Here is a 23,147-nt window from a genome sequence, read left to right on the forward strand (position 1 = left end):
GAGTTAAGGTGATTGTGAACCCCCAAGTCAGGTCATTCTTGGTCACTGGCTATCTTTCTAGTTGCCGAGTTTATACTCTTAATTCAGTTGCGGTTGGTCAGTGACCTCTGAACATTCTTTCCCAGATCGAGAGGCTCAGCTTTACTTGCCAGTCCGCTAGGCAATACCATCACCATAGTAGTTTTCTAGTAGTCCTATTATATACCTATTAACAAAGCAGCTGAAGACAGAAGGCACTGCTGGTCCCGATCCCCAGGACAAACAACAGTCACAGCCACAGGTGGCATGTCTGGGCTTTGTAAGGTGCTGGGCCACAGTTTAATGGGAAGTTCTTTCTGCCGACCTTGAGCAGAAGAGCATTTGTAATCAGTGCGTCTCCATATTTGAAGAATTAGGCATTAATGTGTAAAGATTAGAAATCATTCTTTGATGGCTGGAGAGAAGGCTCAGCAGTTAAGAGCACTGGCTGCTCTTCCAGAGGTCCCTGGTTCAATTCCCAGCACGCATGTAGTGGCTCACAACCACCTGTGATGAGATCTTCTGGCCTGCAAGCATACATGCAGGCAGAACACTGTATACGTGATGAATAAATGAATCTTTTGTTTTGTTTTGCTTTTTGAGGCAGGGTTTCTCTGTAGCTTTGGAGCCTATCCTGGAACTTGTTCTGTAGACCAGGCTGGCCTCGAACTCACAGAGATCAGCCTATCTCTGCCTCCCATGCCTGCAGGGCAGGCACACTACCCACTGAGGCATCTCTCTAGCTTGTTTCAGACAGTCTTGAAATTATGTTCCTTAAAATTGTTTCTTAAAAATGCTAGCTGAGCCTAGCCATCTAAAAGCATCCATGTGATAAAGGTTAGGGATCTGCTAAAGGGCTGTTGGCTCTCTGTCAGTCTGATTACTGCCCTGATGTACCATCTGCTCTCTCCCTGTCAACGAGCTCACTGTGGTTGCACAGGGCAACATTCTGGTGGCAGTAGCAATTTGTTGGTTGTGATACCGTGTAGTGTTGATGCCAGCAGAGAGTCCTCTGGTATTTAAAGATGTGTTTTAACATAAAAGGGAATAAAAGGTACGTGGCATAAGGTATCAATCACAAATCTAGTAACAGCATTATGTATTAAAGTATATAGCACTTATTTAGTTTATTAGTTTTAAAATAGGGTCTCATTATAGCCCAGGCTAGCCTCAGATTCAGTACGTAACCAAGGATGACCTTGATTTCATAGCATTCCATCCCTTCCTCCTGAGTGCTGGGCACTAAGGTTGTAGCCTTATGTGTGGTAGCTACGAACTCTACCAACTGAGCCACAGCCTTGGCCCTCACATGGTTATTATCTGAGCACTAGAAACGGAAGCAGTACTTACCATTCCCTGCCTGGGACGTCAGTCTGTCCTTCCTCTCACCTTTCCATGTTTCTTCCTTGCTATTAGCCAACTGCTCAGGTTCTGGCGGTTCAGGACATTCCTTTACACAGTCCAAACTAGCCTGATCATTTCTGGAGGTGTTTTTCTGAGAATCATCATCCCCATTTTTATTGTCATCCTGCATACAGTTGAGGACAGCTGGAATCATTAAAATAAGTTATGTGTAACAAGCATAGATTAAAATGTCACAGCTCAATTTTATTTTTTAAAAAAAGGAAGAAATAGCTGGGCTTGGTGGCGCACACCTTTGATCTCAGCACTTGGGAGGCAGAGGCAGGCAGACTTACAAATCATCAGGAAGGACTATTTGCCTTGCTTCCCAAGGCTCTCTTCTAAGATGCACAGATAAACAAAAGTGTAAACAAAAAAATAAAAAAAACGTTTCTAGCCATGCTCTCAGAGTCCCACCAAGCTCAGAATTGCTGCTGCCCTAGCCTTACACTGTTGGGTATACTCGACACAGAACTGGAGAGCAACGGAGACCTTTAGAGGAGTAATGATGATTGCAGTTTTGGTGGTGGTGGTGGTTTTCCCCCAAGATCTCATGTAGCCTTGGCTGGCCTGTAACTCATAGAGATCCATTGACCTCTGCCTCCAATCTGCTGCTAAGCCCAGCCGATCCCGTTATGAAAGGGTGACTCTGTTTTGCATGGAAAGATCCCAAAGGGCAAGACTAGGGGATGCTACTGGGTCTTGATCAGAGCTGACGATGGCTTTTATGTGGTAGCAACAGGAGGGGTTGGAGTAGGGATATACTTTGTAGTTTAACAACTGAGGGGAGGTGAGAAGAATAAAGGATACTACTGGATTTTTTTATTATTTATTTTCATTTTATGCATATGGGTATTTGGTCTCCATGTATGGCTGTGCACTATGTGTGTGGGGGGGGGTCCATGGAGGTCAGAAGACCATGTTAGATCCTCTAAGACTGCAGTAAAAGACTGTTGTGAGCAGCCATGTAGATGCTGGGAATCGAACGTGGGTCCTCTGGGAGAGCAGCCAAGCTTTCTCCAGCTGAGCCATCTCTCCAACCAAATGCTGAAGATTTTAATTTTTGCAACACATTTGTGCACATGTGTGCACACATACACGCGTGCACACACACACACGCACACACACCACAGCTGGCAGTTGACATGTGGTGCCTTCTTCACTCATTTCCTACCTTATTTTGGTCTCTCACTGAACCTGGAGCTCACTAATTTGACTTTCCTGGCTAGCCAGTTGGTTAGTTTCAGAAATCGTCCGTCTGGGCATTCCCATGATGGGGATGTTTGGTGTACCTGGCTTTCTATATAGGGGCTGAGATTCAAACCTGGGTCTTAATGCTTGTGCTGTAAGCAGCTGAACGACTGGGATCTCTGAGCCCTCGGGATTCTAGCCCAGGCCTGTCAAGCCTGAGGCTCCACTGGGCTCCAAAGTAGAGTGGTCTGTAGGCTGCTTTGGACATAACCACTCTGACATTCAAATCAGAGGTACAAAACTGGGCAATTTCAACTGTTGTTGAATATTACCATCCCATGCATCCATACCATATCCACTCCAAAGTACCATGCTACCTCAATAGACCGCAACATCCTAATATGGCTCCTCTAATTTTTTGGATTCTTCTGTTTAATTAGTATTAATTCTGTCTTTCAACACTTTGGGAGCACAAACAAACCAAGGTAGGCAATTGTTATGTCAACTGTAATAATGTAAAGCTGACCAATGCAATGTTGAGAATACATTGTTACTTAAAATTTTTATTTTTTTCTCTAAGCAGATTGTTTCATGTTCAAAAATGTGTTTATTTTTTAAAGTTTCTTGGCAGGTTGCTTATTGAATCAAAGGTTTAGAAGCTTTCATTGTTGCTCTTTGCATCAAAAGGAAAAAATCTGAACTATCAAACACATAATAAACTATAATTTTTTAAAAAGCTATTCATTTAATTTTGATTTCCCCCTAAGCTCGTCACCTTCTACTCTCACTGTGAGCTGTCCCATTCTAGAGTCACACGTTGCTGTATTTCATTGTGTGCACCAGCTGGGGGTTGCAGGGGTCATGTTAACTGTGGCAAGGGCACTGCATGGACAAAGTGTGTGGTTCTGGTTTAGTTTCAGAGAACAGGTGCCCATGTAACGCACACAACTACACAGATGGCCACTTGTCAATTTTGATAGAGTTCTCAGAAGTGAGAGACTGATACATTTTCCTTCAGATCAAAACTAAGAGAGAAGGAGTAGGAACATGGCAACACCAGAGTTCTCTGAGCTCCGTCTTCACTAAAGTCGCTGTCGGAAGAATGAATCTCCATGGAGAACTGATGTGAACAACTGTGCAGGCCTTTAATACAAGAACCACTTCTAGTGCCCAAAACTGTCTGCCCGGCATTTTTTTCATTGGCATAAAACATTCTCTGAAACTGAAAACTGAATGCTAAGGACATTTTTTCTATTACACTGTATTTATTTTATATTTGTGTGTGTGTTGGCAGATTCCTTTAATAAAATCTTGAGAAGAACTCATGATTTGTCAAAAAAAAAAAAAACCATGGTGCAATGTATACTAAGCAGGCAAAGCAGTTACCGAAAATATCCCATTTAAATATAGAAATCCTCTATAATTTCCTTAAAAACAAGACTATCTATGTGTTTTATAACAGCAGGCCTGTGATGGGCAGCACATTTGCTACCATAGCAACAAGGCTTCTCCTGCCCACTGAGCTCACATCCTGCTGACATTAATCAGAAATGCCCACTTGCACCAAATTAATGCCAGCCAGTGACACTCAGGATATACATTCTTGACAGAACAGGAGCCATTCACATTCCACAGGGGATGAATTTACAGTCTTCACTCAGTGAAATTCTCATTCCATTTTAAGGGCTGCAGGCTGCTGAGTCATAGAACACTTTGCATCTGTAACAGTGGCATCTGAAACTTAGTTCTTCAGACACCCCCACCGCCCCATCCCTCTCTCTCACCTTCACCTTCTGAGTACTCACCAGCTCTGCCCCGAGGGTTCTCACACATCTCACAGTAAGGAAGGACTAAATCATTGATGAATGTGCAGACGCCACACTGCCACCCCTTCTCAGGAAGGGCTGGGGAGGCCAGTGGGGACTTGACCTCAGGGACGTCCATGGCTGTGGCTCTGGCTTGCAAGGGTGGTCTTCCCTCCAGCGCACTGCTGGGGTCCTTGGTGCCGAGGGTCTTCAATCTTTTAGCTTCAGGTTCAGAACCATTTCTGTCTTCAGTGCTATCATCTGCAGTCACTTTTCCAGGGCTTGGGGCCACTGTAGTCTTCTTGAACGTCTTGGATGTTTCCAACGGTCTCTTTGTCGATTTTGGTAAGAAGAATGATCGAATATCATGTTGTTTTTCCTTTTCAAACTAAAAATCAGACAACAGGTATCAAATGATGGAGCAGTTCTTCCTAAATGAAAGGACTTAGCATTTTCATTAATCAGACTGACGGAAATGAATCTAATTATAGTGCAACTCTTAATAAACACAGACAACTCAGAGCAATAAACACTCATGCACTGAGTGAATACAGCCACGGACTTCCTATGTCTTTTTGCTTAGCACTTATGTGGGCTGAACTTATTAACCCTAATGTGAAATCAGCATTCAGGTGAGGAAACATTTTAGAAAAGTTAGGAACTTAGCTAGAGTTATGAAATAAAAATATACTTTCTAAACTACCTGCCTTAGATGCACATCAGGTAAAAGAAGGAATTGCATATGTAAACATTTCAGGCATATAAAATAATATCTTAAGTCAATCAAGAACCTAGAAAAATGCTTTCATGCTCAAACTATAAACACACTGTACATAAACTAGGACACTCATACCTAAAACAGTACACTGACCAGGAAACAGTTTTCAAACAGCATTAAAATATTCATTCTGACCTCCACGTGCACACATATATACACACGAATGTGTATTCTCACATATCTGCAAGCATACAAACACACACACACACACACACACACACACACACACACACACACACACATATATATATATATATATAACACATACAAATGAGAAGGAAAAGGACGGTGAAATAAGAACAGATCACCAAGGATGAATGAAGGAGAGAGCCAGACAACTCACGGGGATGACTTAGCCTTCTCTGTTCACTGTAGCTCCAACTGTGAGCTTTGATATCCTTCAACTCGGAGCCGATTTCTTGTATTACTTTGCTTTCTCTATATCCTCCCCTTTTTTCCTGGGGGTGTTTGAGACAGGGTCTCTCTGTATAGTCCTGGCTTTTCTGAAACTTGCTTTGTAGACTAGACTGGCCTCAAAGTCTCTGAGATCCACCTGCCTCTGCCTCCCGAGTGCTGGGATTAAAAGCACACGCCACTACCGCCTGGCTGCTTTCTCTGTATTATGTTCTTTCTGGGCACTTTCCTCCTTATCTTTTTTTCCTTGTTGTTAAATCATTAATTTTGGCATACAAACATTGGTTTCTGTCCCTATTTGCTGACTTCTCCCTTATTTTTCATAGATACAACAATCCCTTTTATTTTTCTGTGACTATTAAGGACGTTTTTACTTTGTTTCGTTCTGCTTTCTTCAATCACTGTTTGTTTTACCAGTGGCCCTTTCTTGGAATAAAGAGTTCAATCTGATTTTCAAGAGAAAAGTTTTACACAATGCTGGTGGCCTTTCATCACCACTACAAAGCCAAAGCCCTGTTCTAATAAATGAATCACACACAGGGCCTAAAATATAAATATCCTTAATTAGGTTATTCCTAAAAGTATTTTAATTACATTTATTATTTTGAATGTGCATGTATGTATGTGTATGTGGGAGGTCAGAGGACAATGTGCAGGGGACAGTTCTCCTTCCACCATGTGTGCTCCGAGGATTAGACTCAGGTCAAGAGTAGCAGGGTTCTTTACCCACTGAGTTATCTCACCAGGCCTAATTAAGCTATTTAATGTATCTGCTCACATTTAAGAGAAGTTCTACAAGGAAGACTTTACAGTATCGTTATCAATAACAGTTTTGTTGAAGAGTCTTACAGTCTCAATGAGGTGTATTGGGTTTAGTCTAGTTGTCTTTTCTAATAACTGCAGTGGTGGTCACCAGGGTGCAGATCACACAAAAGTGATAAAGATATTAAAGTCTTTTCCTCCATCTGTTTCCTTCCAATTTTGTGACATTACCCCCTCAACTGCCTCCTTCCTTCCTTCCTTCCTTCCTTCCTTCCTTCCTTCCTTCCTTCTGTTTCTTTCCTTCTTATTCTTCTTTTCTTCCTACTCCTCCTTCCCTTTCTTTTTTAGGTTTTTCAAGGTGGGGTTTCTCTGTGCAATAGCTCTGATTGTCCTGAAACTCCCTTTGTAAACTAGGCTGGCCTTGAACTCACAGAGGTCCATTTGCCTCTGCTTCCTGAGTGCTGGGATTAAAGGCGTGCGCCACCACCACCCAGCGACCTCTTTTTGTTTTGATTTTTTTGGGGGGGATACATGGTTTAAAACTTTTTTTTTTAATGAGGAGCAAATAAAGCATATGTCAGTATGAGGGCTATTCTTTGTTGATGGAGGAAGGTCATTGGTTAAATAAAAAGAAACTGCTTGGTCCTCATTGGTTAGAAGATAGGTGGGAGGAGTAAACAGAACAGAACGCTGGGAGGAAGAGGAAGTGAGCTCAGACTCCACAGCTCTCCTCTCGGGGCACACACAATGAAGCTCCGACCCAGGATGGACTTAGGCTAGAATCTTCCCGGTAAGACCGGTGCTACAGTTTATTAGAGATGGGTTGATTGGGATATCAGAATTAGCCAGTAAGGGCTAGAGCTAATGGGCCAAGCAGTGATTAAATGAATACAGTTTGTGTGTTGTTATTTCGGGCATAAGCTAGCCAGGTGGATGGGGTGTTGGGGACGCAGCCCCGCCACCCTTATTACTACACTTGGTTGTCAACTTGACTAGATTTGGAATGAACTAAAACCCCCAAATTGAGGGCACACCTCTGAGGGATTTTTGCTTAATTTGAAGCAGGAAGATCCGCTTCTAATATGGATCTCTGAGGTAGAAAGATGTGCCTTTGTGCCTTTAACCCATTTCTTTCTGAGAGGGGGAAAAGACGTGCCGGTAATGAAGGTCTCAAGGTAGGAAGACACACATTTAATCCAGATCTAATCTGGGCCACACACTGCTGGAAGCCTATATAAGGACATGGAAGAAGGAAGCTTTGGCTCTTTGCTAACAAGTCCATTCCTTCTCTGGCATTAGAGCCTATTCCTCAGGATCCCAGGGTCTACTGAAGAGCAGCTGAGACATCAGCCCCATGGACTCTTGGACTTTCACACACAGCCATTCTTAGGTCATATGGACTGCAGTTTATAAGCCAGTCTGATAAATCCCCTTCTATATAGATAGAGCCATTCCATACGTTCTGTTACTCTGGAGAAGCACAACTAACACAGTCAGTATAGTTATATATGAAATACACATTAGTGAGCTATCACATACATTCAATTGTGTTTAATATTATCAGCATCTTTTGAGCTCTCTGCTTTACTGAAATACCATCATCGTTGGGTGTAGGCCTAAGATTGATGAAGGGTGTCTTTCTCAATCACTCTCTATCTTATAAACGGAGGCGGCGTCTCTTCTGAACCCAGTGTCCACTGTTTTGGCTAGTCGGGCAGGCTGTCCTGCCCTGATGATCCATGTCTCCACCTCCTTTGTGCTGGGATTACAAGTGGGCCACCACGGGCACCTGACTTTAGTGGCTTCTGGAGACCCAAGCTCTAGTCATCATACTTGCACTACAACCGATTCTCCTCTTGTCACCCCCAATCCCTCAGTCTATGTTTTCAATGATTTATTTCTTTACACACTTACCTAGCCAGCTCACCATTGAAAGGGGAAAAAGCATATAGGAGTTCTTGAAAGCAATCTTCCAAAAAAAAAAAACCCTTAAAGAAATCTTCTAGCAATTACTTCTCAGGACCTCCAAATATAGTTGACCTTAAGGAAGCCATTACTTAAGCTATTTATTTTTTAAAAGATTTTTTTTTTAAAGAATTAACACAGGGCAGCACTTGGGAGGCAGAGGCCAGAACTCTATGAAATCGAGGCCAGCCTGATCTATAGAATGAGTTTCAGGACAGCCAGGGGTACATAGAGAAACCCTGTGCCAAAAAAAGGAGTAACTAGTTTGGGAGAGTAGCATCTGAGAAATTCTCGTTTTGTGCTAGAGAGACTGAGAGGGATGTGCAGCAGCGAGAGACTGTACTCAGAGAGGTCAGCTCTGCCATGCTCGCGGTGAGACCGCACTCAGAGAGGTCAGCTCTGCCACGCTCGCGGTGAGACCGCACTCAGAGAGGTCAGCTCTGCCACGCTCGCGGTGAGACCGCACTCAGAGAGGTCAGCTCTGCCATGCTCGCGGTGAGACCGCACTCAGAGAGGTCAGCTCTGCCACGCTCGCGGTGAGACTGCACTCAGAGAGGTCAGCTCTGCCACGCTCGCCGTCACCAGCAGTGTGTGGCAGTGACGTGCTGATTGGAACTCACGTGCCGCTGGGTATGACAGTCCGAGACCTCAGCAAATAAACTCCAGGAACAAGGCAGTGGCTGGAAAATAACTGTAATAATTTCTCAAACCAAAGGATACACCAAGATTAAGATTCTTGCAAACAGGGCACTAGCGAGAACGCTACCTATGCTACAGGGACGGCTAAGGTGGATGACGAGAATGCTGTGACAGTTAGAGACCTGATCCCAGCATCAGCTGAACTTCCTGATTAGAGCCTCTGGGCAGCTGAGCAGGGAGGCACTGATGAGGTTTCTTTGACATTTAGCAGCCATGACTCGTAGAAAAATCCCTTTGATACACCCTAAAGATAATTATTATGTGCTGGCTGGGAACAGAGAAGTATTAGTGATATGTGGTCTTGCAGGCCACAGACAGCCTCTGGGACTGAACTGTGTAACCCAAAAGATGAAGTCGTGAGAATAAAATGAGTTTTACTAGCTCCCTTTCTCTTACCAAGTTAAAGTAGATAAAGAGGGACCAAGTGTTCACACATGAGAAATGTACACTGGTAGTAAATGTCTATGCATGTAGTCGTGCATGTGTGTGCATGGGAATGATGCCCACGACTGTACAGGGAGGCTGGAGGACATTTAGGTGTCCTCTTCTACTTCTCTCTGCCTTATTGCATTGAGGTGAAGTCTCTCACTGAACCCAGACCTCAGATGGGATTGCTGTGCAGCAAGCCCCAGTGAGCCTTCTGTCTTAGCTCCCCACAGTGCTAGTTGTAGATGTTGGGGGCCATACCTGGCTTTTTATGTAGGGGCTGGGGCTCTGAACTCACATTTGCTCAAGAACTCTTACCCACTGAGCCGTATCCCCACCCACAAAGTATGAATTTTCTTTTTTTGTTTTCTTTTTTGAGAGATGGTACTGTATACGCAGGCTGGCCTGGAACTTGTTCAGTAGCCAAGGGTAACCTTAAACTCCAGATCTTACTGCTTTTGCCTCTCCAGTGTTAGGATAACAGGTGGAGGCCACTATTTCTGGTCTTTCATTTCGCAGCAGTATCTGAACACTTCTTGCAAATCCTTCCAACTTCAAAGACTAATATTTTAAAGTCTGGTAGATAAATATTCAGAGGAACTCCTGTGCAGCCACGACTCATGCCACTGTAGGTCCTCCGTACATCACTGAGACTGCACTCGGAGAGGAGAACGGGCACAGGTGTAAGAACTGCCACACAGCTGACAGAGGGACACTGCATGAGGTGAGCAGAGAAAAGTGTAGGACTCTGGGAAACCACTGTACTGGAAGGAGATATGGGACCCAAATGTGGGCGTTGGAGAGATGCTCAGGGGCCAAGGGCAAGCACTACTGCAGAGGACACGAGTTTGATTTCTAGTACCCACATCACACAGCCCACAAACACCAGCTCCAGAGGAACCCATGCCTCTGGCCTTCAGTGACACCTGCAATTATAGGCATACTCCCCCCTCTTTTACACACACACACACACACACACACACACACACACACACACACACACACACCTCTTAAAGAAAAAGAACTCAAATGCCATGCAACTTAAAACAAAACACACTGTGTAATATTCTGAGATGAGACACAGTGACGGCACTGTGCCCATCAGCAGATAGGTAGGTGTTAGGACATGGCAGGTATAAGAAGCCAGGTATGGTGCACCGGCCTGTGAAGTCAGGAGGATCAGAAGTTCAAGGGCATCCTTGGCTACACGATGAGACTGAGCAGCCTGCGATACATAAGATGCCGGGGTTTTGTTTGTTTGCTCTTGTTTTGTTTTTTAAAATGCTTCTAGTAAATTTTTTTTTGAGACACGCTTCTGTAGTTCAGGCTGGCCTTGAGCTTGATACAGAGCAGAAAGAGACCTTGAATTCCTGGCCCTCCTGCACCTATCTCTTGAGGGCTAAGACTGTAGGCGAGAACTACAACATCCCTTTCGCTAATGATTTCTATATTGTCATTTATTAGAAGCTGAGTTTTTATTCAGCATCCACTTTTAGTGTTGGTGACTGTTGGAAAATGGATGGCGTCATGTGTGGAGAATTCTGAGTGCTTGTGAGAAAGAACACTCAGAGAAAACTGAGTCTTGAATTCTCAGTTTCTTCAAAACCTGGGATTGTTCTTGGAGTGTGTTTTTTGCTCCTCCCAGAGGTATCAGATAGGAGTGAGTTTACTTCAGATTACTCATTATTGCTTCTGCTGTTATTCAGTTGAATGTTTAAAGTATCCTTTATTTGCCTCTGTGGAAAAAACATGGTTTTGCCTCGAGCAGCTTGTCCTTGTGATTGTGCACAGCTTGAACTCGGGGGACCTTCTCAACCCTCACAGTTCATACTGTCCGAGGTTCTGGATAAAGCTGGCCACTGCATGAGATTTTAGCCCACCTTATTTACTGGCTGCCTTCTCCCAGGTGCCAACGCCTCTAGAGTGGTGACACTGGCATTCCTGGAGTACTTGAATCCAGAGATCAAAGGGTCTGAGGACAAGGCACTAATATTTCCCAAACAATCATGTTTTCTAAAAATTTTACACTTATCAATAATGTAACTCCCTGTCACTTAGAGGCTAAAGAAATGTTTGTTGGTCTCACTATGACAGGCCAGGATCTTCAAATTCCAACATCCAACTTGACAGCTTAATGTTTAGCATATCATGCTGCCAGAATACTTATATTTTTTATTTAATTTATTTATATTTTATGTATGAGTGCTCTGCTTGTATACCTGTATGTCAGAAAGGGGCATTAGGTCCTATTATAGATGGTTGTGAGCCACCATGTAGATACTGCGAATTGGAACTCAGGACCTCCAGAAGAACATCCAGTGCTCTTAACCACTGAGCCATCTCAACAGCCCCACGGATACTTATTTTTTTTTAAAGATTTATTAGTTTTAATATTATGTGTATGAGCGTTTTGCCTGTACGAATGTCTATGCACCACATACATGCCTGGTGCCCACAGAGGCCAGAAGAGGGCACCAGATCTCTTAGAAGTGGAGTTGCAGACAGTTGTGAGCTCCTGTGTACTGGGTACAGGGAATCAAACTTGGATCCTCTGCAAGAGCAGCTAGTGTTCTTAACCAACATGCCATCTCTCCAGCTCTGTGATTTACTTTAAAATGACTTTATTATTTCCATTTTTTCTTAGAGAGGCAGTAACACAGAAAGGCAAACTATTTTTATTAGCTAGTAAAGCTATATTATTGGATAGCGTATGGCATGCTTGCACTTAGAAAAGTCACTGTAGTAGGGTCATGGACAATATCCGATTCTTCATGACTAGTTGTCTTTTAATCCCAGCAAGTGATTCTCTTTTTGATTGATAAATAAGGAACTTAAAAGTTGGCATTTCTGAATAGGAGATAGGATCTGACCCGACAGACATCTCATCACCAATGAGAATCCAAGTTCCCAGAGAAAAGTCACACCTGTGATGAAGCGCCTACAGGCTGATGGGCTGACAGCACTTCCCGGACTGTGGGAGGCTGAGGAGCACTTCCCGGACTGTGGGAAGCTGACAGCACTTCCCGGACTGTGGGAGGCTGACAGCACTTCCCGGACTGTGGGAAGCTGACGAACACTTCCCGGACTGTGGGAGGCTGACAGCACTTCCCGGACTGTGGGAAGCTGACAGCACTTCCCGGACTGTGGGAGACTGAGGAGCACTTCCCGGACTGTGGGAGGCTGACAGCACTTCCCGGACTGTGGGAAGCTGACAGCACTTCCCGGACTGTGGGAAGCTGACAGCACTTCCCGGACTGTGGGAGGCTGACAGCACTTCCCGGACTGTGGGAAGCTGACAGCACTTCCCGGACTGTGGGAGACTGAGGAGCACTTCCCGGACTGTGGGAAGCTGACAGCACTTCCCGGACTGTGGGAGACTGAGGAGCACTTCCCGGACTGTGGGAAGCTGACAGCACTTCCCGGACTATGGGAGGCTGACAGCACTTCCCGGACTGTGGGAAGCTGACAGCACTTCCCGGACTGTGGGAAGCTGACAGCACTTCCCGGACTGTGGGAGGCTGACAGCACTTCCCGGACTGTGGGAAGCTGACGAACACTTCCCGGACTGTGGGAGGCTGACAGCACTTCCCGGACTGTGGGAAGCTGACAGCACTTCCCGGACTGTGGGAGACTGAGGAGCACTTCCCGGACTGTGGGAGACTGAGGAGCACTTCCCGGACTGTGGGAGGCTGACAGCACTTCCCGGACTGTGGGAAGCTGACAGCACTTCCCGGACTGTGGGAGACTGAGGAGCACTTCCCGGACTGTGGGAGACTGAGGAGCACTTCCCGGACTGTGGGAGGCTGACAGCACTTCCCGGACTGTGGGAGGCTGACAGCACTTCCCGGACTGTGGGAGGCTGACAGCACTTCCCGGACTGTGGGAGACTGAGGAGCACTTCCCGGACTGTGGGAGACTGAGGAGCACTTCCCGGACTGTGGGAGACTGACAGCACTTCCCGGACTGTGGGAAGCTGACAGCACTTCCCGGACTGTGGGAAGCTGACAGCACTTCCCGGACTGTGGGAGACTGACAGCACTTCCCGGACTGTGGGAGGCTGACAGCACTTCCCGGACTGTGGGAGACTGAGGAGCACTTCCCGGACTGTGGGAGACTGAGGAGCACTTCCCGGACTGTGGGAGACTGACAGCACTTCCCGGACTGTGGGAAGCTGACAGCACTTCCCGGACTGTGGGAAGCTGACAGCACTTCCCGGACTGTGGGAAGCTGACAGCACTTCCCGGACTGTGGGAGACTGAGGAGCACTTCCCGGACTGTGGGAGACTGAGGAGCACTTCCCGGACTGTGGGAAGCTGACAGCACTTCCCGGACTGTGGGAGACTGAGGAGCACTTCCCGGACTGTGGGAGACTGAGGAGCACTTCCCGGACTGTGGGAGGCTGACAGCACTTCCAGGACTGTGGGAGACTGAGGAGCACTTCCCGGACTGTGGGAAGCTGACAGCACTTCCCGGACTGTGGGAAGCTGACAGCACTTCCCGGACTGTGGGAGACTGAGGAGCACTTCCCGGACTGTGGGAGACTGAGGAGCACTTCCCGGACTGTGGGAAGCTGACAGCACTTCCCGGACTGTGGGAAGCTGACAGCACTTCCCGGACTGTGGGAGACTGAGGAGCACTTCCCGGACTGTGGGAGACTGAGGAGCACTTCCCGGACTGTGGGAGGCTGACAGCACTTCCCGGACTGTGGGAGACTGAGGAGCACTTCCCGGACTGTGGGAAGCTGACAGCACTTCCCGGACTGTGGGAAGCTGACAGCACTTCCCGGACTGTGGGAGACTGAGGAGCACTTCCCGGACTGTGGGAGACTGAGGAGCACTTCCCGGACTGTGGGAGACTGAGGAGCACTTCCCGGACTGTGGGAGACTGACAGCACTTCCCGGACTGTGGGAAGCTGACAGCACTTCCCGGACTGTGGGAGACTGAGGAGCACTTCCCGGACTGTGGGAGACTGAGGAGCACTTCCCGGACTGTGGGAAGCTGACAGCACTTCCCGGACTGTGGGAGACTGAGGAGCACTTCCCGGACTGTGGGAGACTGACAGCACTTCCCGGACTGTGGGAGACTGACAGCACTTCCCGGACTGTGGGAAGATAAAAGCTGCAAAAGTGGAGCCAAAACCTTCTTGTGCAATCTTCAGTACCCCATCCCCTCCTTCTGTTGAACACTGCACAGCCTGGAACTTGCTATGTAGATGAGGCAGACCTTGAACTTGCAGCAACCTTTTTGCTTCTGTGCCCTGAGCTCTAGGACTATAGGCATATACCACCATGCCTGAGTTCTAGGACTATAGGCATATACCACCATGCCTGAGTTCTAGGATTATAGGCATATACCACCATGCCTGAGTTCTAGGATTATAGGCATATACCACCATGCCTGAGTTCTAGGATTATAGGCATATACCACCATGCCTGAGTTCTAGGATTATAGGCATATACCACCATGCCTGAGTTCTAGGACTATAGGCATATACCACCATGCCTGAGCTCTAGGACTATAGGCATATACCACCATGCCTGAGCTCTAGGACTATAGGCATATACCACCATGCCTGAGTTCTAGGACTATAGGCATATACCACCATGCCTGAGTTCTAGGATTATAGGCATATACCACCATGCCTGAGTTCTAGGACTATAGGCATATACCACCATGCCTGAGTTCTAGGACTATAGGCATATACCACCATGCCTGAGCTCTAGGACTATAGGCATATACCACCATGCCTGAGTTCTAGGACTATAGGCATATACCACCATGCCTGAGTTCTAGGATTATAGGCATATACCACCATGCCTGAGCTCTAGGACTATAGGGATATACCACCATGCCTGAGTTCTAGGATTATAGGCATATACCACCATGCCTGAGTTCTAGGATTATAGGCATATACCACCATGCCTGAGCTCTAGGACTATAGGGATATACCACCATGCCTGAGTTCTAGGATTATAGGCATATACCACCATGCCTGAGTTCTAGGATTATAGGCATATACCACCATGCCTGAGTTCTAGGATTATAGGCATATACCACCATGCCTGAGTTCTAGGATTATAGGCATATACCACCATGCCTGAGTTCTAGGATTATAGGCATATACCACCATGCCTGAGTTCTAGGACTATAGGCATATACCACCACGCCTGGCTCCCTGGCCTTCTTCTGTGAGGCTTTCTGGGACATACAAAAACACTCCCAAGCTTCCGCCAGCCCCAAAGCGCCCATCAGCAGACAGCATCTGAAATCGATAGCAGAGCTTGCCCCACTCTGCTGGAAGTTGCCTGCCTCCTGTTCTACTAGGGTGTCAGAATGCCTTGACTTACGACTTGTTTCCATCCTGTAACCATAAAAACTTCCTGGAACCATTTCCACATTGGCCTTTGCTATTTGGAGCAGCCCAAATGCACGCTGCCAGGCCATGGGCACTCACATTTATCTCAATAAAGCCTCTCTTAGCTCCTTTTGAGGTGAAGCTGCTTCTTGGGAGACAGAGAAGAAATTCCTCTCTTTAGTTACATGGTTAGCAGTTGCTGTGTCCCTATCCTCTGTTCAATCATTGTTAAATAAAAACAAAAGAAAAATATTGCCTTTGGTGAGAAGTCCTGGGAATGAGAGTTGCGAAATGCATACGATGGTTGATGTGTGTTTTCCCTGAAAGGCTGGGGACCTCTATCAGCTCTCTTTGGCCTCAAGGTAAACGCAGGGTCCTTTGAGATAAATCCCCTGGCCTTGATGACAGGGTAAAAGTCAGTTATTAGAGCTGAAGAGTGGAAAAGGAAATGCAGACAAACTCATAAAAACAATAAAGCACTTCAAAGCTGGTGCTGATCCAGCAGGGAGCAGGCCGCCAACGTGAGGGAGTGCCGACGTCACGGTTAATAGACTCTGATCAAAGGCCTCTGCAAGGAGCCATCCTGCCTCCTGTCACTCGGCCCCATTTCTAACAAAATTAATAAACCTGCTTTACAAATGCTGTCTGGGGCATCAGGCTGACCTCCACAAAGACACCGAATGGATGACTGGAACAGCAACGGAAAACCCTTCACATCTGCAAACTCCACAAAGAGTCTGTCTTCAAAGGAGGAGGGTGACAGAGTAAGGATTTAATAAGCTAAGTGAAAAAAAATGTATTAAAGTGCCTTGAAAAAGAAATCACTGCTTTCTCCATCCCTCTAGATTTTCTAAAAAGATCAGTACCACATAGCTGAAAAAATTCAACAGTGACCCACTCCTAGGTACACCCAGTTTCTCTCTGCCAGAACAGAGATAAAAGAACAAAAGAAACCAACTCTACTCTGGTTTAAAACAAAAGCAAAAAATAAAATAAATACATAAATAAATCGTGGCTGGCAAGATGGCTCAGAGGGTAAAAGTATCCATGGCTTACTCTAGAATCCAAGTGTGATCCCTGTGACCCACAACGGGAGACAGAATGCGGCTGCCCGCAACTTGTTCTTTGGCTGGCACACACACAGTACATAGTTAGCTTTCCGTGCAAATACATGTTTTCATGCAGTTTTTCACATAGAAAAAGAAAGCCCTGAAACAATGATATCCCAAAGGAGTAAAAAAAAAATCCTGATTTTCAAATAGTATCTTATAGTAAAAGGAAGTAGAAAGCTCCTTAAAGAAAAGGCCAGCTTCAAGTCTGGGCCAAATAAAATTCAAAGAAAAGTCTATTTAATCATAGCACTCAAGAGGCAGAAGCAGGAAGATCTCTCTCTGAGTTCGAAGCCAGCTTGGTCTACAGAACAAGTTCTAGGCCAGCCAACACTGCACAGAGGAAACCCTGTCTCAAAACAAAACAAAAAGGTTTTTTTTTATTTTATTTTTTTACAGTCAGTATCTCAATACTTTTTTTTTTACTACACGTGTATTTTGAGGCAAACCATTATCCTTCCCCACCTTCAAGGTCATAAAAATATTTTCTCCAGTATTATCTTCTGAAGGTTAGATTCTATTCAGGTTGTTTTTCCGAGAGAACTGAGCATTAAGTTTTGAAACTGTTGGAAAACAGCAAGTCCAGTAGCAAAGTTAATTTTTGGTTCTTGATGTTTTCTAGCTTTAGGCAAAACAGCCTCTCATATAGAACATAATTAATTACGAATTTCTGTTTACAATGATAAAGTACATTTTCCAGTAGAGAAAAGGGGCAGGAGAAATGACTCAGCAGGCAAAGTACTTGCTGTGAAAGCAAGTGAAAGCCTGCGCGCGCACACACACACGCACACACGCACGCACAGATAAAGCACACATAAAAAGAAAGTAGAAAAAAATTCTCTTACATGAGTGAACACAGCATCCTTGCTGAGCTCTTCACAACTGTCTCTTGGGGTCCATGCTTCAGCAAACTGCAGAAAACCCCACTTTTCCTTGTCTTCTTCTGTAGCTTGGAGTTTCTCCTTCCTGCCATTCAGTGTGCTCCCAGTGACCTGAGCCTGTGAGCGGACACATGAAGACCAGATCATACCACAGTCACCCCACAGCTGACTCTGATTAGTGCCCCGACTCTGCTCTGAAGTCACAAAGGTACCCCTGTATGACTTAACATTTAAGAAATCGTGACTTTAGTAATAAGATTATTCAAAATTATAATTTAATTAGCAACTGTTTGGGGAGATTTAACAAAAACATGGTACAATATTCACTTTCTTCATGAAAATTTTATTTTAATGTTTATATACTTGAATATTTTCCCAAAATATGACTGGTCATTATACATATATTTATATTCAGTACTCAGAACTCACTAATTATACATATATTTATACTTAATACTCAGAACTCGTTTGGCTGGGCGGTGGTGGCGCACACCTTTAATCCCAGCTCTAGGGAGGCAGAGGCAGTTAGATCTCTGTGAGTTCGAAGCCAGCCTGGTCTACAAGAGCTAGATCCAGGACAGGCACCAAAAACTACAGAGAAAGTCTGTCTCAAAAATAGAAGAAGAAGAAGAAGAAGAAGAAGAAGAAGAAGAAGAAGAAGAAGAAGAGGAAGAGGAAGAGGAAGAGGAAGAGGAAGAGGAAGAGGAAGAGGAAGAGGAAGAGGAAGAGGAAGGAGGAAGGAAGGAAGGAAGGAAGAAGAAGAAGAAGAAGAAGAAGAAGAAGAAGAAGAAGAAGAAGAAGAAGAAGAAGAAGAAATGTTCGTTTGTGTCCCGACCTTGTCTCACTACAGTGAAACCCTTACTCTCCATTTGCTGATATGAGAACACGGGGTCTTGGGGAAGTAATTAGTCATGAATGCGGGGTCCACTTCCATGGGACTAGCGACAGACTACATTTCTGTTTATTTCTATGGGAGTTTATTGTAGTAGCTCAAATTACTTATACAGAAGTTGGTGCTCCAAAAGTGTGGTTGCTGCTTGGAGGTGAGCGAGTGTTTACAAGGTAGGTAATGGGTAGAGGCTGGGAGTTCAAGTATACATGCTGGGAAATTCCACAAATGGAAATTTAAAGGTATTTCCAGTCAACAAGGAGAGCAACAACGCAAGCATCTCTCTTCTTAAAAAACACCCACATAATCACGAACAGAATGTTGATGGAATACAGATTGCAAAGGCCATTCTGATAAAGTTTCAGATGAAAATGAGAAACATGCTATTGGAAACTGGAGGAAAGGTCACTTTATTCAAAAGCCAAGAACTTAACTGTGGGGACAATGTTCTAGTTATTTCTGGAAGAACTTGCAAGCAATAAAACTACATCTCTCTGAGACTTCCGAGGATGTGCTAAGGGAGCAACATGGCTCCTTCTGACCACATGGGGTAAACAGAAAAAGAGATAAATACAGACGGAATTGTTAAGCAAAAAGGTAATTTCAATTTCGGGAAATTCTTGGCCCATCTGGACTGTGCAAATGAGAAAAAATGTTTTGCAAAGAACATTGAGGTATGTCCAAGAGGCCATGAGAAATAACAGCTGGCATGGGCAAGAACGCAAATTTAATCAGCCAACTTAATAAGAGTGAGAAGCAGACAGGACTGTATCTGTAGAAACAGTGTCAGCTGGGAAGGAAGCACTCACAGGCAATGGGACAGAGCGAGGGTAGCCTGTCAGCCTTCTTCACCTGTACAGACCTGTAGCACAACCCTGCTTGGCTGGAAAACCAAACAAGGGAAGAAAGACTACCAAGGCAAGTTGGGGATCCTCGCCTCGTTTCTACAGCAGCAGGAGCAGCCATGAAAACACTTGAAGCATGTGTGAGGCACAGTCGAGGCCCTGAGTCAACCTTAGCACATGAGAAAATCAGGAGGAAGAGAAAACAATAGACAAAGGGCTCCCAGAGGAGCGAGAGGGAGGGCTCAGAAGTTAAAAGCTCTAGCAGAGCACCCACAGTTGGCTCCTTGAGCCCACAGCCTTTGTAACTCCAGCTCCAGGGGAACTGATGCTTTTGTCTGGCCTCCACAGACACCTGCACGCATGTGTACACACCCCAACACGGACATGCATGCATGCATACATACATACATACATACATACACAGAGTTAAAAATAAATCTTAGCTGGATGGTGGTGGTTGCACGCCTTTAATCCCAGCACTCAAGAGGTAAGTGGATCTCTGAGTTTGAGGATAGTCTGGTCTACAGAGCAAATTCCAGGACAGCCAGGGCTGTTACACTGAGAATACACTGAGAAACCTTGTCTCAAAAAAAACAAAAAAAAGAAAGAAAGAAAGGAAGAGAAAAAAGAAAAAAAAGCTTCTTTTAAAAAAGAAAATAAAAAGGGAGGGGCTTGGAAAAAAATAGCCAAGGGAAGTAGAAAAAGACAAGATCTCCTGAGTAAATTGGGACCATTGGGAGAGGGTTGAAGGGGAGGGGAGAGGCATGGAGGTGAGTAGAGAAAAATGTAGAGCTCAATAAAAATCAATAAAAAAGTAAACACTAAAAAAAATTAAATTTGTTTGATACTACAAAAAAAAATAGCCAAGCTTGGAAAGTGATGCCTTGGTATGGCGCTTCAAGTAATGAAGGAGCAACCGAGTCCTTTAGGATCTTAGTCTCTACTACTGTTATTCTGGCATACGTACGTAGCCTTTGCCTGGACACATTAAAGCCCAGCCTCCTAACCCATGTGGTACACAGACCATTAGAACTCAAGCATTACCTTTCGATTCAGCAGTGCCCACATTAGGCTGTCCAGAGTACCGTTTGCAATAAGATAGTGAACATTCATAGAACTGCACTGTCCAATTCGATGAGCGCGGTCTTCAGCTTGTTTGATATGTCCAGGGTCCCAGTACAACTCAGCGAAGACAACGTGACTTGCAGCAGTAAACGTTAGACCCTGAGCAAAACAAAGCAAAGGAACTGAGGCACAAATAAGCTGAGCATGAGATATATCCACAGAGCACGAAACTCACATGTAACATAAAGCCTTCCTGAACACATTAAAAGGAGAGGAAACAAGAGTTCTAGTCAACTTGACAGCATGTAGTCATCTGAGAAGGGAGAAGACATTGAGTGACTGCTCAGGTCGGTCTGACCTGTGGGATCATCTTGACTGTTACCAACTATACGAGGGCTCAGCTCGCTGTGGTGGCACCGTCCCCTGGGCAGGCTGTCCCTGGCTTTGTAAGAAAGGCAGCTGAGCGTGAGTGAGCGAGGCAGCAGTGTTCCTCCTTCAAGCCCTGCTTGACCTTCCTGAATGACGGACTATAACCTGTAAGCTGAAGTAAATCCTTTCTTCTCCTAAATTGCTTCTGGCCAAAGTGTTTTTATCACAGCAACAGAGATGAAACTAGAACACTAAGAAATTTAACACAAGTGAGTCATGCGAGGTAAGACAAATTAAGAAGATCTAATTCATGAACGGCAGATGAGGGCTTCTTATTGCGAAATACTCAAGTGAGCTACAAGAAACATATTTAAAGACACTTCAATAGGCAGGTTTATGGGCACTGAACATACAAACAAAACCAACTTTATCCCTTGGAAGAGTCCGATTCACTTTACTGCTGGAAAATCTAACAAAATACATTATAAAAGAGAATATGATTTGTAGCGCATGGTATCCATGGCAACTAGGCATCAAGCATTGACATGCTCGTCATTTAATTCAATCCACTGTGCTGGAAAGCGAGGGGAACATGTCTCTAGCCATGCAATTTCCTCCTGTGAAATCTCCCTTGCGACAACTCTAAGACCCTCAAGTTTATTGCCACTAGTCTCAGCGTGTCGTGCAGCCGCTGTATTCTCCGTGCAACTGCCGTTTGCATGAACGCGAAATACTGTGGCGGAAAAACATTTAAGTCTTACTTTACATCCAATCATGAAAATGTGTCAGGATGCACAGCTCCTACAGCGGCGGCTGAGTGAACTCTGAAGCATGTATACAGCTGAAGGTGTGGGCAGACGACAAAAAGTCTACCTTGCTTTAGAAATACGGTTTAATTCATGTTGTTCACAAGGACTAGAGCTTCTGTGATGGACGGTTTGTTTTTTTTTTTTGAGACTATTAAACTGTTATTTTTACTTTAAGTTAAAATATTTTTGTTATAACAAAATCATACTTTGTTGCCCTACTTATTGATTACTCATTAAGTAGGCCAGAGGAGACAACTCAGTCAGGAAAGAACTCGCCTTGCAGATGTGAGGACCTGAGCTCTTTTCTCAGAACTCACGTAAAAAGCTGAGTGTGGAGGTGTGCACTTGTGATTCCAGCACTCGGGAGGCTGAGATGGACAGAGTCCTGGGACTCACTGCCAGTCAGCCTAGACTAATTGGGGAGCCCCACCCTCAAAACACCAGATGCAAAAGCCCAGCATGGTGGCGTGGGCTTTAATCCTAGCACTCAGGAGGCAGAGGCAGCCTGCTCTACCTAGTGAGTTCCTGGACAGAGAGCGAAACATATAGAAACCTTGTCTCAAAAACCCAAAAATAGAGAAACAAAGAAAAAAAGAAACAAACCACCAAACAAACAAGGTAAATGATTCTAGAGCTACAATTCCAGACCCCTGAGACTCACACATGACCATGCTTGTAAGATCACTATCATTCTAAGAAGTAGTCAGTCTACAGTATGAGATATCAGCCAGGACAACACCCTTACTTCTTCCTTTTGTTCTTACGAGCATATCAGTCTTCAAGTATATAAGTGCTGACTTATGTAAGCGCTTCAGGAGCACTACCCTGAATAAAATATGAGTGCCCTGTACATTCTTAATTTCAAAATGTCATTTATTTTTAGTCATATTTTAAGCTCGTAATAGCCCTGCCCTTCCTGTCTGGTTTCATCTTACTTACCATGTCACCCATTTCTAACTTTAGGTACTTGGTGATATTCTGTATGGCTAGAACATTCTAACCGATAAATGTGTCAGATTTTAGGAAGCTTAATCCAACATAAGGAAGTACTGAGACAACTCCTCGTGGGTCCTCAACAGTTTTTCTACACACAGAATTTTATAGACCTCGACTAGCTGGGTAAAACTGCTCTTTAACTTATAACAGCTGTATGCCATGGCCGTATGCTCAGATGCTCAGTTAGCCTCCCCCATGCTAAATGCAATGATCTGGTTTAGACATTCACATCAAAACATAAAAACAACATAAATCTGAAACGATCCGCTCTTACATAGTGAGGCTATAACTGCCACTCTTTTATGTAATACTTACTTTCCTCAGATCTTTTTAACATGACACCTGACTCTCAGTGGGCAACCTGAATTGT

At 44.9% G+C, this 23,147-nt stretch overlaps 1 protein-coding gene across 8 annotated transcripts in view; it reads right to left on the reverse strand.

Annotated features, from left to right (window-relative positions):
• Zranb3 (zinc finger RANBP2-type containing 3) overlaps positions 1-23,147 on the reverse strand; it is a 163,119-nt gene that overhangs the window by 17,086 nt on the left and 122,886 nt on the right. For 6 of the 8 annotated variants that reach the window (XM_075987784.1, XM_075987786.1, XM_075987783.1 and 3 more), the window contains 4 exons: positions 20,583-20,762; positions 17,769-17,921; positions 4,416-4,803; positions 1,369-1,566 (listed from right to left, as the gene is read on the reverse strand). In XM_075987784.1, coding sequence (XP_075843899.1) covers positions 1,369-1,566; positions 4,416-4,803; positions 17,769-17,921; positions 20,583-20,762 — 919 coding nt within the window. Of the gene's footprint in view, positions 1-1,368; positions 1,567-4,415; positions 4,804-17,768; positions 17,922-20,582; positions 20,786-20,838; positions 21,019-23,147 lie in introns of those variants that run through there. The other 2 variants (XM_075987791.1, XM_075987790.1) reach the window with 2 other exon arrangements.

Source organism: Microtus pennsylvanicus, chromosome 10 (genome assembly GCF_037038515.1).
Source record: "Microtus pennsylvanicus isolate mMicPen1 chromosome 10, mMicPen1.hap1, whole genome shotgun sequence".
Classification (NCBI taxonomy): Eukaryota; Metazoa; Chordata; class Mammalia; order Rodentia; family Cricetidae; genus Microtus; species Microtus pennsylvanicus.